Source organism: Hippichthys cyanospilos, chromosome 12 (assembly GCF_059441005.1).
Source record: "Hippichthys cyanospilos isolate Australia breed blue-spotted pipefish chromosome 12, RoL_Hcya_1.0, whole genome shotgun sequence".
Taxonomy (NCBI): domain Eukaryota; kingdom Metazoa; phylum Chordata; class Actinopteri; order Syngnathiformes; family Syngnathidae; genus Hippichthys; species Hippichthys cyanospilos.
Window position 1 is genome coordinate 14373559 of NC_142380.1, and position 14555 is coordinate 14388113.

At 39.0% G+C, this 14555-nt stretch overlaps 3 protein-coding genes across 7 annotated transcripts; 1 reads left to right on the forward strand and 2 right to left on the reverse strand.

Moving 5' to 3' along the window:
• Nucleotides 1–322: 322 nt before the first annotated feature.
• sec22ba (SEC22 homolog B, vesicle trafficking protein a) lies at nucleotides 323–4095 on the reverse strand. Of its 2 annotated transcripts, none has more exons than XM_088428697.1 (5): nucleotides 4056–4095; nucleotides 3873–3956; nucleotides 2795–2904; nucleotides 1989–2368; nucleotides 323–916 (listed from the first exon to the last, which is right to left on the reverse strand). In XM_088428697.1, exons 2-5 carry the CDS (start codon nucleotides 3945–3947, stop codon nucleotides 762–764), a joined length of 720 nt encoding a protein of 239 aa, XP_088284823.1. In that variant the 5' UTR covers nucleotides 3948–3956; nucleotides 4056–4095; the 3' UTR covers nucleotides 323–761. The 2 variants fall into 2 exon arrangements, with proteins under 2 accessions (XP_088284823.1, XP_088284824.1); XM_088428698.1 differs by lacking the exon at nucleotides 4056–4095 and having other exon boundaries at nucleotides 1989–2135; nucleotides 2208–2368; nucleotides 3873–4046.
• Nucleotides 3898–10838, forward strand: LOC148415024 (uncharacterized protein C1orf21 homolog). 2 transcript variants are annotated; one of them, XM_088428704.1, is made up of 7 exons: nucleotides 4020–4225; nucleotides 4301–4460; nucleotides 5788–5926; nucleotides 7647–7726; nucleotides 8037–8107; nucleotides 8927–8990; nucleotides 9837–10838. In XM_088428704.1, exons 3-7 carry the CDS (start codon nucleotides 5836–5838, stop codon nucleotides 9873–9875), a joined length of 345 nt encoding a protein of 114 aa, XP_088284830.1. In that variant the 5' UTR covers nucleotides 4020–4225; nucleotides 4301–4460; nucleotides 5788–5835; the 3' UTR covers nucleotides 9876–10838. The 2 variants fall into 2 exon arrangements, with proteins under 2 accessions (XP_088284831.1, XP_088284830.1); XM_088428705.1 differs by lacking the exons at nucleotides 8927–8990; nucleotides 9837–10838 and adding an exon at nucleotides 8173–8914 and having other exon boundaries at nucleotides 3898–4460.
• tsen15 (TSEN15 tRNA splicing endonuclease subunit) lies at nucleotides 5352–14329 on the reverse strand. Of its 3 annotated transcripts, none has more exons than XM_088428703.1 (7): nucleotides 14097–14329; nucleotides 13948–14029; nucleotides 13084–13219; nucleotides 12744–12922; nucleotides 10762–10804; nucleotides 9831–9937; nucleotides 5352–5954 (listed from the first exon to the last, which is right to left on the reverse strand). In XM_088428703.1, exons 1-5 carry the CDS (start codon nucleotides 14142–14144, stop codon nucleotides 10767–10769), a joined length of 483 nt encoding a protein of 160 aa, XP_088284829.1. In that variant the 5' UTR covers nucleotides 14145–14329; the 3' UTR covers nucleotides 5352–5954; nucleotides 9831–9937; nucleotides 10762–10766. The 3 variants fall into 3 exon arrangements, with proteins under 3 accessions (XP_088284829.1, XP_088284828.1, XP_088284827.1); XM_088428702.1 differs by having other exon boundaries at nucleotides 10684–10804; XM_088428701.1 differs by having other exon boundaries at nucleotides 9831–10804.
• Nucleotides 14330–14555: the final 226 nt, after the last annotated feature.

Consider the following 14555-nt stretch of genomic DNA (forward strand, 5'->3'; position numbering starts at 1 on the left):
ATTGCCATGTGGTTCCTGTTATAGTCAAAAATTGCACATCTGGAAAGCAACCTAGTTATTTTTGATGTAATAAAATATAATTTGGTGATGCCTAACAAACTGAGCTAACTTTAGATGCTTTTTTTTAACTAAAGGATATTTCTAAGGAATAACATGCACACACTAACAAGTGTTACTCGCTTTTATAAAAGCAGATTTGTTTGCAGCTCAGATTGTGCCGTTCTATTTTAGTAAAGTGTCTGATAATAGGGTTTGTATGAACTTTGTATGTAAAACATACCGGTCTACATCAGTGGTATATGTTTGCAAGAAAACACTGACATTTGGATATACTTTTTAATCCTCAACTCTCAATATTGAACAATACATTTTTTGTCACAGTTTTGAAAGGCTTACCTTAAAGATCTCTGTCCCACATTGTGAAACTTATATTTCCCTAAACCATGTAAACTTAACTCATCACCACAGATCTGTTACGCACCACAAATAGCCTGCTTCCATGGCAAGACTTCCCCAAGCTCATGCTTCGCTCATTGTCTGTCATATGGCCACTGTTGGAACATTTACCTTAGCCATATGGTCACTGAACATGTATTAGATATCCACCTCACAACGAGTGCACTGGAATGTCAAGGATTCTGAGTAAATGCTCACACTGCTTTCTGTATTATAACCAATGAACAGCGGTTAAGGCATAGTGGCGATCAGTTTAAATGCGCTGCCCTCTGAGAAATCCCTCCAAAGATGGTGTCAAAATTGCATCAGAGCCACCAGAAGCGCACATAGATGATGAGCGTGATGAAGACGACGGCCACGGCGGCCACTTTGGCGTACGTGGAGCGGGTGTTGAGGTACTTGGCGTCGCTGCGATACTTCTTCGACAAGGTGGACAGATTGCTGGCTTTTGTGTCCAGCGCTGGTAGAAAAAAAGACAAAAGTGTCTACTATTTGTTTGAGAGATCAAAGTGTGCCCTGATCGCAAAAGAAAAAAAAATCACTACATATTAATGCTCTGTCAATTACAGTCATGCAAAGCTGTGTCTACTCTAGTGTAAAAGTATAGCTTGAGTGTATTATTTCGGCACCAAAGAACCAGTTGAATTAAGATGAGCTTCACTTAGGTCAGGCTAGGGCTGCACGGTTAATCAAATTTTAATTGCTGCCATGATTACTTAAACTGATCCTCGGCGATACATTTTAAAAGTCAAGCACCTTTTTTTCTTAAGTCAAATCAAGCACTTTGTCATCCTACCTACAGGGGGCAATGTTCCCACATGTTTACATTACAAAAGCCTCAGCTTTTCTCACCCTAATATCTTATTTACCAGTGTGAAATGGTGTTGAGTTTCTCACCTGATTCCTTATATATACACAATACAAGCTGTCAAGAGACCCATTTTGAAAAATCTGATTGGCAAAGATTATTGGAATAAATTTGACTTCAAATGACCGAAAATGACATTTTGGCTGCTATTTGATTAAAATTGGCCTATAAGTAACTAACATACTTGGTTCTAAGTACGCTTATTTTTTTCACTGGTTTGCACTCAGTAAGTTAGCTTTGTTGCCCTGTGTGCCAAGTTTTTGCCATGTCTTGGGTGAATTTTTTTACTTTATTTGAGTTTTTGTTATTATTTTTAAGTATCAAGCCTTGATGACTTGTTTATATACTGCTTGTTTAAAAAAAAAGAACAAAATAAAGACATGTTTGACCAAACATGATGAATAATCGTGATTTTAATATTGACCAAATTATTGTGATTATTATTTTGGCCATAATTGTGCAGCCATAGGTCGCGCCATAAAAACATAAAAACAAGTGTTGCTATCTTATGGTACAGTATCTGAATAGGCTCACTCAAAAAACAATATGTTGTTATAAAGTGTTCAAACATATATGCGTGTTTAGTTTTTGTAATGTGGCCAGAACATAATAATAGCTTAACAGTAATAATGACGATAATTAGCAGAACATAACGATAATTTACCTGAAAGTGCTTCTCCACGTTGCAGAACTTCTTCAATGTTGGTCACCATAATTCTTTGAACATCCTGCAACTCTGTGTTAATACTACCCAAGTTCCTCCTGGCTCTGCTGTCAATATATGACTTTTTGGTTTTCTGGATGTATGTGTCTAGAAGAAAAAATAATATAAATATGCACAAATTTGAGAACTCATTTTCACATACAACAAAAGAAGACGTACCAAACTCGATGAAGGAATACGGCCTTGTCACTGTGGAAATCTTCTTAGCGTACTGGTCATAAAACTCAGTGTGAAGGTCCTCGAGGTAGGCAAAGACATTTTTCTTGGGGAAAGACGGCTCGCAAAGGGACAAGTAGCAAACACCTTCTGCTATTAAATAACTGGAAATAAAATACACCAAGTGAACTACCAGAAAAATAACTGGACATTAAACAAGGATTTTACAAATATTTTCCCTTACAAATACAGTGAACCCCTTCACAGTACGTTGGCAACCCCACAATATTGTAAATTTAAAATGATGTATTTTTGCTTTGCCACTAATGTATAGGCAAGTCTAGTTGTCGTATGCTGTGTTTGTTTGTGTTGCTGCTTCATGTGTGTTTCTGTTAAGTGTAGCGAGTGTTTATAATAGCAATGAGTGAGCTGACGTGTTGAAGGAAATTACATGGTCTGGTTGAATATACTTTATATATATTTTCACCAGGTGGGTGTGAAACTGTATTTTTGGAATAAATACGCATTTTCTGTACTACTTTCTCATGATGCTACATATTTCTTCAAGCTCACTTCCTGTTTTGACTTACTGAAAGCTCATGTCCTTAGCTTCAAGGGTGCAGCGGTCTGGGCTTTGACCATTGAGTTTGCGGCACAGCTGCTTGGCTTGATTCTGATACTGCTGGAGGTCTCTTCCTGACTGATAATAACATTGCAATTAGTTAAAGTTCAGAGCAAGTCCATTTAAATTATTATCAAAAGGTAATGCAATTTACTAAGAGGAATACAGTCAGAGGACAAGAAATTTGAGCTTTGAACTCTTGAAACACCACAGCTGTGCATGAAGTAAAGTTATTTCAGCTCTTAAAGCATCATCCACGTCTTTAGGCGGACTGAGTAAAAAAGCAAGATGTGCAGAGCTGTCATCTGGACAAAAGGTGTCTACTTTTAATAATCTAGCCATCCAACAATCTGATTTCGCTTTTAACTCCAACATGTCACCACTATGTCGATGACTTAATTAATCTACAACTCAGGAAATGCTTAAAAAAGTGGGGGGCAGGGCAGTGAATTTTAGAGGGTGTTTCCAAAACGTTCAACTAGTACTGTACATTCAGCTTTTGGCCAGTGTGACCTGTCAAGATGAAAACTAATTGATCGACAATCAACACGCGTGGTTAATAACAACTGTCCCTGACCATAACGAAAGGCCAGTGATACATAGATTATGCAAGTAGATTCTAGTTTAGTTCCATATCGTTGACAAAAAAAATAAAACATCTTTAATGGACGCTCTTCCACTAGATGGCAGAGCAAACTATTAACGTGTATCCACATAATTTCCATTCATAAAACTGAAATACAGTATAAGAGTATTCCAATCAAGAGGCTAGCATTTTAAGATGCGTGAGAATCTTATCATTTTAATTATTTTTAGCTTTGTTTACATTTTTTCTGTTGTGGTGTGTCATGAGATTGGATGACCCGATTAATAGTGGATATTCTCATTTGAAATCAATGAGAAATGTCCAAATAAGCACGATTTTTTTCAAAAAAAACAGCGCCAAACTAGTGTAATCGTTTTTAACAGTCGTCATATTATCGCAGATGGGGGCGCGGCCATTAAATATTCGAAAAAAAAGTCTTTGAGTGAGCTTTCATTCAAACCTGGTCGGTCTCTTGCATGGAAGCGGCGAGCGGCAATCCGTCCGCCACACGAGCGATCATTGTCAGTAAAATCATCCTGCTGAGCTAAAAAAGAAAATCAAACGCGCAAAATTTAACAGCTCGGAGACACCAAACTTCTCAAAGGGTGTTTCTTTTTTTTTTTTTTTTTGTCTGTCAACTTGCCAATGCGGAAGAACTGAGCCGGACAGAATTGCGTGGTGCGCTGAAGAAATACGTCCGTAATGCAACAAAAGGCAGCGCAACAAGGCGGCGGATTTTTTCCATCGAGTCGAGGAGTCCCGCATAGTCGATTTGAAAACAGCACAGATATTTTTTGTTTTTTGATGTCAGAGGTCTGTTTTATTTAATTTCCCCCTATATAATGACTTGAATGGGTATTTATATCGACTTCGGGGTATAATCGACAGCATCCAGCGTCCGGCCAGACAGCTGGCAGACGGACTGACTGCATCTCGACTTCGGATGCTGCCTGCAACCAAGAGGCGCAGATGCGGTCTGTCTGGCCCCCAAAACCTCTCTAATCGGAAACACAAGGACTGACCCCTTAATCATGGATACCCCTGAGAGGTAACTTTCCCCTATCTTATTTGACAGTTGAAAATCTTTGCATCTCTAATGATGTGAGATGCCCGTTTTGTTTCTTTCGCCCGTTTTCACCGCTCATTACTTCTATGTGGCACATTTCCCACAATTCTCGCCTGCATCGGTGATAGTTTGAAAATTGTATCAAACCGTTAACGCGCAGTTCCCGACTAGAAATGCCGGGTGAGTGATTGTGGGCTGCAGTCAACACTAAGGTTAAAAAAAGATGGTTGTGTTGTTGTGTGTCTGGATCAGATAACTGCATGTGGACTCTCAGCTGGTTCATCAAGAGGGATCAATTCCTGGCCCACAGCCTGATGCAGCTCACTTTTATAGATCAGGTCTGTGGTGGATGGAGCAGCCGCCAGTTTAATCCTTGAGAGTGTAACAGAACCCCACCCCCACCCCTGGATACACTGATCAATGACCCCACTGAAAGGCCTGGTGAGAGAGAGAGATAGAGGGGGGAAAAGAGATCCATTGTTGCTGTGCAGCTGGCACCACCGTGCACCCTTATTGGCAAGATCAGCATGGATCGAGCCCCTCTCATCATTGTCAATCCGAGAAGGGCCGGGAATGAGATGAGCTTTAAACAGAGGGTGGTGCTGCTGCTGCTTCATGACTAATTGATTATGAGAAATAAGTGGTTTCAAGCTGCGGGTGGAGGGAATTCTGCCAGCACAGGGAGGGACACTTCTAAAAATGGGCATCTTGAAGCGGTGTATACTTTCTGGTTGTTGAGGTTATCCTGTGCTATATATCTGCTGTGGTATTAAGGAAGTAAATGTACTATTACTTTACAATTATTTGACAGGACAGGTTATCCCAGATATTAAATTAAAGTGAAATAAAAACAGTCACAGCAAGTAGAAAAACGTGTTTCAATGGTATTTATAGTGCATGAAAACTATTTAGATTATCAAAGACAAAATATTACATTTTCAATGCTAAAATTGACAAAATAACTAAAGTACCCTTTTTAAAACAATAAACAATAAACAAACGACATATATATATATATATATATATAAAATAAACAAACAGGACATATTTAGGACTTTTAAAGCATCTATGGTTTTATGTAAGTTTGGCATTCTTCACTCAAGGGTTGTCAAAATAATTTGATTACATGACATCCATCCATCCAATAATTGGTAAATTAACTAAATGATAGAAACGGTTTTGTAATACACTGTTTGCAAAATACAATTTTATACAAATACTCAATGAATTGATGCAATAATCAATCGAATAATTGAGGATGAAAATATCTGATAGTGACAGTGGACTTGACTCTCTCCCTTCCCTCCAGACTTGAGCGTGATGCCCGCGGGTGAGGAGGAGCGAGGCTGAGGAGGAGATGGGCTGCACCTCCGCCAAGCAGGTGTCTGCAGTGCCCAACAGTGAAGAGGACCAGAGCAAAGCCCACAGCAATGGTGACCTCTTCTCTGGTCAGTTGACTGCTACACATGACACAGGCTAAAATAGATAGATAAAATAGAGCTCTGTCTTGACACCTTCAAAGAGACATCAATGTTTAAAAATATTATATCCATCATAGTTCCCTATCCTCATATAATTGCTGAAAAATGAGTTTTTCTGGGTGCTGTTTCTAGATGCTCTAAATTGCCATAAGATTGTGTGAATGGGTTGGTTAACAGGAAAGTAGTAATTGATGCCAAGGAAATATACACTTCATAAGACAGGGATATTGTGAGAGACTCGGTGGATGTAACCAATACGGTATTTGTTTCATTTCAGAGATTTTTGCAGTCCAATTGTACAACACGCCTCATTTTGTGTTTTATCTGTTTTCAGCAATAAAAAGTCTTGTCTATTTTTAATTTGATCACTAACTTATTGTTTAAGTACAGTTAACAACTTTAAAAAGACTACTGAAAATGACCACATGTGCTTAAAAGGCTCAGGTCATGGCTAAATTGTTTCGGTCATGCGGCATTCACAACCTAAGCTCGGTTTGGTTTTGACCCGAGCCTTAAATACATCCATCCATCCATTTCCTGGAGCCGCTTATCCTCACAAGGGTCGCAGGCTTGCTGGTACCTATCCCAATCTGACTTGGGGAAGTAGGTGGGTGACACCCTGAACTGGTTGCCAGCCAATTGCAAGTCACACAGGGACAAACAATCACAGCCAAGGACAATTTAGTATGTCCGATACACCTGCCATGCATATCTCTGGAATGAAGCCGGAGTGCCAGGATAGAGCTCACACGGGCTCAGGGAGAACATGCAAACTCCACACAGGAAGGCAGGGGCAAGATGGATTTGAACTTGGGTCCCTGACCTGTGAGGCGAATCACTGCTCCTCCGAGCCGCCGCCTTGAATACATGTTGTCTTATTCAGTTGAGAGGAATCAAGAGGAATCAATTTTTTATTTTTATCAGTATTAGTGGTACTTAAAACATAATTTTTTGAAAATGGCAACATTTTAAAAATGTGATGTTTCGTACACTTTGACATAATTTTTGAAATTCGTATTTTTTGAACTCTAAACAATACAAAATAACATGAATTGGTAGATTTACTCCACATGAAGAAAACTGGTTTTGTAACACACTTTATTGCGAAGTAAAATTTTAGCGGGATGCTCAATTAATTGACAAAATAATCAATAAAATGATCAACTCTAAAAACATTTGACAGAAAAAAAGCTAACTGGCTTAATCACGCTCATAGTATTGTTTATGTTATTGTGAGCCCAAGTTAAAAGTCACTTGCAATTATATTACCATGGTAACGTTATTCTGGTTGTATTTTGCAGAGTAGTGATTCATTGAGGGTGATTTATTTTTCCTACAGTAGTTGGATGTTTGCATGCAATGAGTATTTTAAGCCTTTGCTCTCTGAAAGCGTGGGAGCCCGAGGAGGAAGGGCACAAGTGTGAGCGAAAACATGGCGAGAGGAGAATCAAGCTGACACCTCGTGTGTTTGCCACTCGCCAAGCATTGTGAAGAGAGGATTTGGGCCGCAGCGTGAGAAATCAAGTACATAATTACTTAGCCGAGAAGTGGAGTGCGAGAGCTTCATGTTAACTGAGAATAGAGGGAGGATTTGATCCTCGAGTGGGCTGCCGGGCGTTGCTGTCGTGGATTAATAAAAGGAGATGTGCTCCCCTCTGCCTCTTTTGTCTTTCCCATTCGCTCGCAGATGAGTACAAGATGAAAGGAGTGGAGAAAGTCAAGTATATCAGTGGAGAAGAGGCCGGAGTGGATTGCCAGGACAGCACGGTTTGTTATTCGTGATCAACATACTTCCATGTATTTTCTGACGAATGAATCAAATCAGTCAAATGCAAAACGATTTTTACTCATCTAAAAAAAACATTCAAAACGTTCAATCTTGAAAAGATTTAGTTGTGGGGGAGATGGCTCAAAGTTCGAGTTCATTCAGTACTTTCAATTGGTTAAAAATGCATGAGGATAACCACTATATTGTACCCAATTGTGGGAAAGAAGAGCAGATTTAAGTATACACAGTAGACAAAGGTACATATGATAACATTGATTACCGTTTATTTTTGTTTTTTAACTCCTGCAGGAGAAAAGCGCTTTACTTGGAAAAAGACTACACATGGATGAGACAGGATCAAATGAGGATGGAAAGATATTGTAAGTGTCAGCTTGCCTATCTTGTTAACATATTAACATCACGTTTGTGTATTATTTTGTTTTAGGGCAGGGGTCTGCAACCTGTGGCTCCGGAGCCGCATGTGGCTCGTTCGTCCTTATGTTACGGCTCACCGTGGTTTGGGAAAATAAGGAATGTTTGGTTCAGATCGACTACGTGGACGGCGCATTTGAATTGCAGTCAGTGAAGTTTGCATGATTGGGTCATAGGGCCACATCTATAGGATGTGTTTCATGCGTCGGGACACTGAAAGGTAATGCGGAACAGCCAATCAGTTTTGGGAAGGTAAAAACAGGAAACGGAAATATAGTGCGACCTTCCAGATTAAAAGCACACATTTTCAAAGTAAGATATAAACATTAAAATCTAAAGCGCTTGAAGAATTCTTAACAAAAAATAAATGCATGTAGACAAGGATGGACTCAAACGTTGGGTCAGTCTTCTTTTCTCGAAACCAAGGTAACAATCTTGGCAGGTATTTCAAAATATGTACCGTAACACAAGTCAAGAATTGAAGACTTCTTAACACAGAATAAATCTCATCTTAATTCCCCTGTTCTTAAACACGGATGGATTCAGACATTGGTTCAGCTTGCTTTCTTCTTTTAATGAAAATAATGTGGTACAACCTTGGCTAAAAAAAGCTGCTGTAATCAACTCCTCTGGCTGCTAACACCCAACTGATTGTCTTATCCGTGAAAGCCGGGTCAAAGTGGCTCTATGAATGTTAAAGGTTGCCGACCCCTGTTTTAGGGCAATCAGGTCACCCTGAATAGTCCTAACTTGTTTTGTCCTCACAGGAGCATTCATTCCTCAGAAAGCCAGCAAGAATTTTTCAGGATGCTTGATGAGAAAATTGAAAAGGTAAGATGATTATATCTTTGTATAAATACCGAATGACATCACTTGAAGTTAATTCCGACTGGCAAAACAGCATGCGTTGACGCCATAGCATCAACCATAAAGAAGTCTCAATCGGTCTTTGTTTATGATAGTGGTATTTTGGGGAAGATAATGGTGCATTATTATGTTCATAACTAACGAACCTGATTCGTTACTATTACTCTTAGTCTTCTCATAGAAATTCTAACTTGAGAATTTCCTCGAAGATGTTACAGTTATTAGGGTGTTTTAACTTGTAGCTTTGCAAAGTGGGCAATTTTTTCATTTTTGTTTGGGGGCGCTTTTCCCTGGATCATGCAGGAAATTCTTGTAGAATTTTATTAGCACCACAACCACACATTTTCAGCTTTCTTTTCTTGGAAAAAGTATTGTAGCTTTTGCATACTACCTGGCTTGTATTAGCATCAAGATGTGCGTACATAAAAACCACAACTTTCAAAACAGTATTACTTTCACTTCACGGTCACAGCGAGGGCCCGTTTGAGACTGTGGACAGGCTGGATGTGGCCCTTGGGCTGATCTTTGCCGGGGTCTGGTCTACAAGTATTGCTTCCCCATATATTTTCAAAAAGACATTTTCCTCATTTAAAGACTTGGAGAATCGTGACACTCCATGCTAACCATCAATCATTAGCACATCTATTATATTTTTCATTGTGTGCTAGCTTTACGCTAATGGAGGCGGAGTTGTTTGAAATAACATGTTTGAGGTTTGATTTGACAGTAGGTATTGATCTTTGTTTAATCCTGTGAACTGTTAAAAACGTGTTTGTGCTTATATAATAAGGATGTTTTCATTACCTCCAGGGTAGAGATTACTGCTCAGAGGAGGAAGACATGACATAGCCCCATGGTCAAGCATCCATCAGCTAGAGATGCCAGTATTGCAATGGGCAGTATCATTCCACCTGTCGAAGGGGCAGAAGGACACAACTCTGCTGAGCAATTTCTTGCCCTCCTGCTCGATACAAACCTCCTTGTCTAACCCAGCAACCAGAACTCAATGATGGTTCACGAGTTGATAAGACTTCGGTTTAGTTTACTTTATTGAAAAGCCATCACAGGATGTCAGGGATTTCGGGATCAAGAGGAACTCGTTCTTGAAAGTCAGTAACCACAGCTGGATGTTTACGACTAGTCAGAAAATAGGGCTTCATGCATGAATGTTTTTTCACTGGTATGTATTAATGGGGATGATAAAATACATATACATGATCCTAATTTGATCCTAAATTGGATGCCTAATACATTATTGGTGTCGAGTGGTGTTTCTCTCAATGGAAATCCCTTTGCCTTGAGACGTTTTCATGATTTTTGCACACATTTATGCACACTTAAAGAATGGCGATTAAAAAAAAAAGGATGAACAAGTGAATTGGAATTGTTCACGGAGCAAAATTATGCACACAGATGTTTCATGCATGAGGCCCATTGTCTACATCTGCCTCCCTGAAAATCACAAGGTTGGCTTCTTGCATTCCAGAAAACATTAATCATTCTCTTTCCTACAATTTCTGGGCCAAAACTAAATATTTGTGTGTCCGCCCACATTTCTTTTTAACATATTTATGTGAAACAAGGCTCAGGGTTGCTTCCTGTCTTCACCACACAAACTCTCACACGCACTCACATGGTTGGCTTACTATGTACTGACCTGCTTGGATATCGCGCCCAGATGAAGCCTGCTTGGGTGACGTCACATATTATTATTCAGCATCTGTATTTCACTCACCAGTGTTACTGTGTACGTATGTCCATGTTGGTCTTTTGTTTTTCTAGAAAAAAAATAAATATTTTTTTTTAAACTGATCTGGACCACTGTTGACCCAAATGTGATAAAACCTCAACCTGCCACAACTAATTTCTTTATTTTTGGTGCTATGTAATGTAAAGATGTTTCTGGGTGTTTATTCCACAACCTTGATACCCGGTAGGGATGGGTAAAAAAAAAAATAAATAAATAAAATAATATATATATATATATATATATATATATATATATATATATATATATATATATATATATATATATATACACATATATATTGATATAAAGAACAATCATTATTATTACTATCCTCTTCATTGCTCCAAATCTTTCTGTTACCCATAAATCAATCCGTAACCTACTTAAAACTTAATGTGTACTGTATAGCATTTTATAGTACAGTATTACCGAACTCTGCCACAAGATGGCGCGTATCTAGCACATGGTTGATGAGAGTTGGAGACAGTTGAGTTTTGTGACAAACGAAGCAATTTTTCAGCATGAAATTCAGGGTGCAAAATAATACCAAGCACTGATTATCAGCATTATGTCTTGGCTTCCCAAGACAATGACACATACACATACATTGATGTGAGAAGCTGTTTTTCAATGAATTGACCTCATGTTGAACGTTAGCAAGGCCGCTCAAATTTTTGAGTCTATGATTCGGTTCATAATTGGTTATCAACTAAAAATGATTTCCGTTTCAATATGTTCAGTTTATGAACAGGGAACATATAGAATATATTCAGTTTTCAATATGTGAATACTGTTACATGCATGAAAAAGATATCTACTGCTCAGTACATTCATGACAAACAAGGTATGAAAAACCTTTGCAAGTGAGCAGCTAAATTGAAAATCACCAGATACGTGACTGTTAAATCACTGAATCTGTGACTGTTAATACTCTATTCATTATCAACACTCCTGAAACTTTGCAATTCCCTCCATCTTTGTTGTTGTGCACCCTGCCACACAAGTTTGACTTCCAGAATGGGCTGTGTGGTGATGTCATGACAAAGTGCACCTCTGACTACGGAAGCTAACAAGAGGTAAATTTGTTTGTTTGTGTTAAATATTGCTTTTGAGACATTTTAAAACAATTCTGAATCATAGTAAATGAGAATCCTGATTATTCTGTGAATGCAGTTACTGTTTGTGATGTGTTTTCACAAAAACAGGCGTATGTCGGGATAGTTTTGAGTCTGACAATAACATGGATTTACAGCAGACATGTACAATAAACAAAAAAAAAGGTAGTTTTAAAATGCCTTTTGAGTAATCATGTACTCTAATAATGTATTGTAATAATAAAATAAATGACAATAACGTAATAACGTAGAGACAAAAAAACATTTGCAATCATGCCAAAGGGCAATTCGGAGTGTCCAATTCATTTACCACGCATCATGCATGTGTTTGTTTTTTTTTTTTTTAATCTTAATACCTGTCCATAAATTGTCAATAGAATCCCCAAATCGCCACTACTACCATAATTACATTACGAGTCAAAGTCACTCCGTTAGTAGTAGATTGTCATGTCAGGGTATCCAGGATATTGAAAAAAAACTGCTCATACACCTTTGCATATCTGCTCTTTTGAAGATATTTACTTACGCATGTATATGAAATGTCAACACAACTTTTTGTTTTGAATGGGCCCAGCCAGAGCCCAGATCTATATCCAGATGAAAACCAATGATGACCGGTAGGAAGAAGCATTTTGAAGAGCTTTTTCATGGGAGATTACATCAATGGCATGCCAGGTGAAAGTACTCCTTCCCATAAACATGTTAGCAAGCATTTTGGAGGTTTGATCATGTAAACTCAACATCAAGTTAAATGAACTAGGCCCCAACGCTATTTTCTAGTAGGGCGTCAGAGAAAACTGGAGTTCAAGAGTTCAACGTCCAAATAGACACACCATCATTTGTGTTTCGCACCGGATGTCGACTGCTGCTGTCGTCGCTTCCTGTGCTGCCGACGATCCACATCCTGAAAGGGGCCAGCCGGTGGATCGGGGGTCACCAAGCCATCGGTCAACCTCTGGTAGACCAGCGTGGAGTCCGAAGCCACGGCACACAGGAGCATAGGAAAACCTCGGTCCAAAACATGTCGTATACTGTGAAAGAAGGAAGTACCATTCCATTTAATATGTATTTGTACATATCTGTCTTTGTGTTGAAGATACATGCTGTTTTCTAATTTGCATATGGACATGTTCATATTTACTCAATCAGTGAGTTCCAGTCAAAGAAAAAAAGGAAGATTTTTCTCTCTCACTCGTTGTGGCTCAGAGACCGGTGCACGGGCAGCGGGAGAACTGACAGGATTGGTGATTCTTCCTTCTCTTTGGCCTCTAGCAAAACCAGCTGAAGTTCATCACTTTTAACACAGGACACCACTTTCCAGTGACGCACTGCAAACAGTAAAGCCAGGCAAGTCTTCTATTTAATTTATTAGGGATGGGGCAGGATCTTGCAAACAACACAAGATCTATATTCTTTTGACTTGTGTTTTTGAAATGGGATGCACAGGAGAATGTGCAGCCTGTTAAGGATCTGCGTGATTGTTAATACCCTGCATGACAATAAAACACACGGCCAAACGTTGCGGTGAATTAAAAATAAACCTCATCATCCTTAATATAACAACACGGCGTGTACACATGCGTGTGTGTGAGAGAGAATGTGTATACAGCATACTGTGTGTATATATATTTATTTTTTTTTAACAGCTGTTCATTTTAAGGTCCATGTACCAATGGTGTCACTTTATCGTTACTAGTAAGTCAAATTGGCACACTATTAGGACAACTGAATGTTGCTAGGAAACTAAAACTGGATGATTAGTCAGGGGCAGAGATTCCCTAGCATAAATGTCAGCCACTAGTGGGAAAAAAACACTGAGTAATATAAAGATGCTGTGTTACTGAGTAATATAAAGTTATTGTATACAGAGTAATATAAAGTTGGTGTATACTGAGTAATATAAAGTTGCTGCACTAGTATGATGTGCTAGTTATTCTACTAGTGCATAGGATAAAGATCGTAATGCTTTAACCAGCCCCATGTTATAGTATGTACGGTATATTCAGGAAATACATGTATAAAGAAAATCGAATTATGGCTTCCCTAAAAGACGTACCTTCAGTGAGATCCATGTAAACTAGGAAAGCAGCATGAACTTGTTCACAGTCTTCCACCTCGAGGTTCTTCATCTTGATATACTGAAAACAATAGACACTCGGTGTAGTTTAGCAGATCGATACCTCGTCCCATATCCAACACACTTACCGCTGGATGTAGAAGCATCCAGTTTGAAGATTTTCTTGGCATGTCCATGACTGACCAAAATAATAACAGACCCACGCCGCCGGATTATGTGACTCCTTAGAACTCTCCGCGTGGTTGCGGCCCTTATTTCATCATATTGGCGTAAAAGTGTCGCATAAAATACAGGAAATATTTCAGTTACCCCCTCACGCCGGAAACAAACTTAAAATTTCGAACACAACTTCACTTTACCCACTGACAATGTGTAACATTTAAATATGTTCGTCATGGAACCCTCAAAAACTTTTGTTCCGGCTATCGACCAAGCCACAGAGCGAAGGGAAAAGAAATCCGTAGTATATGTGTATAATACTGCTGTCCATTTTCTATTACTGCTTATCCCCACGAGAGTAGCTGGTTTGCTGGTGCCTAGCCGAGCCGTCTACGGGCAGTAGGTGGGTGACACCGGTGGACTGGTTG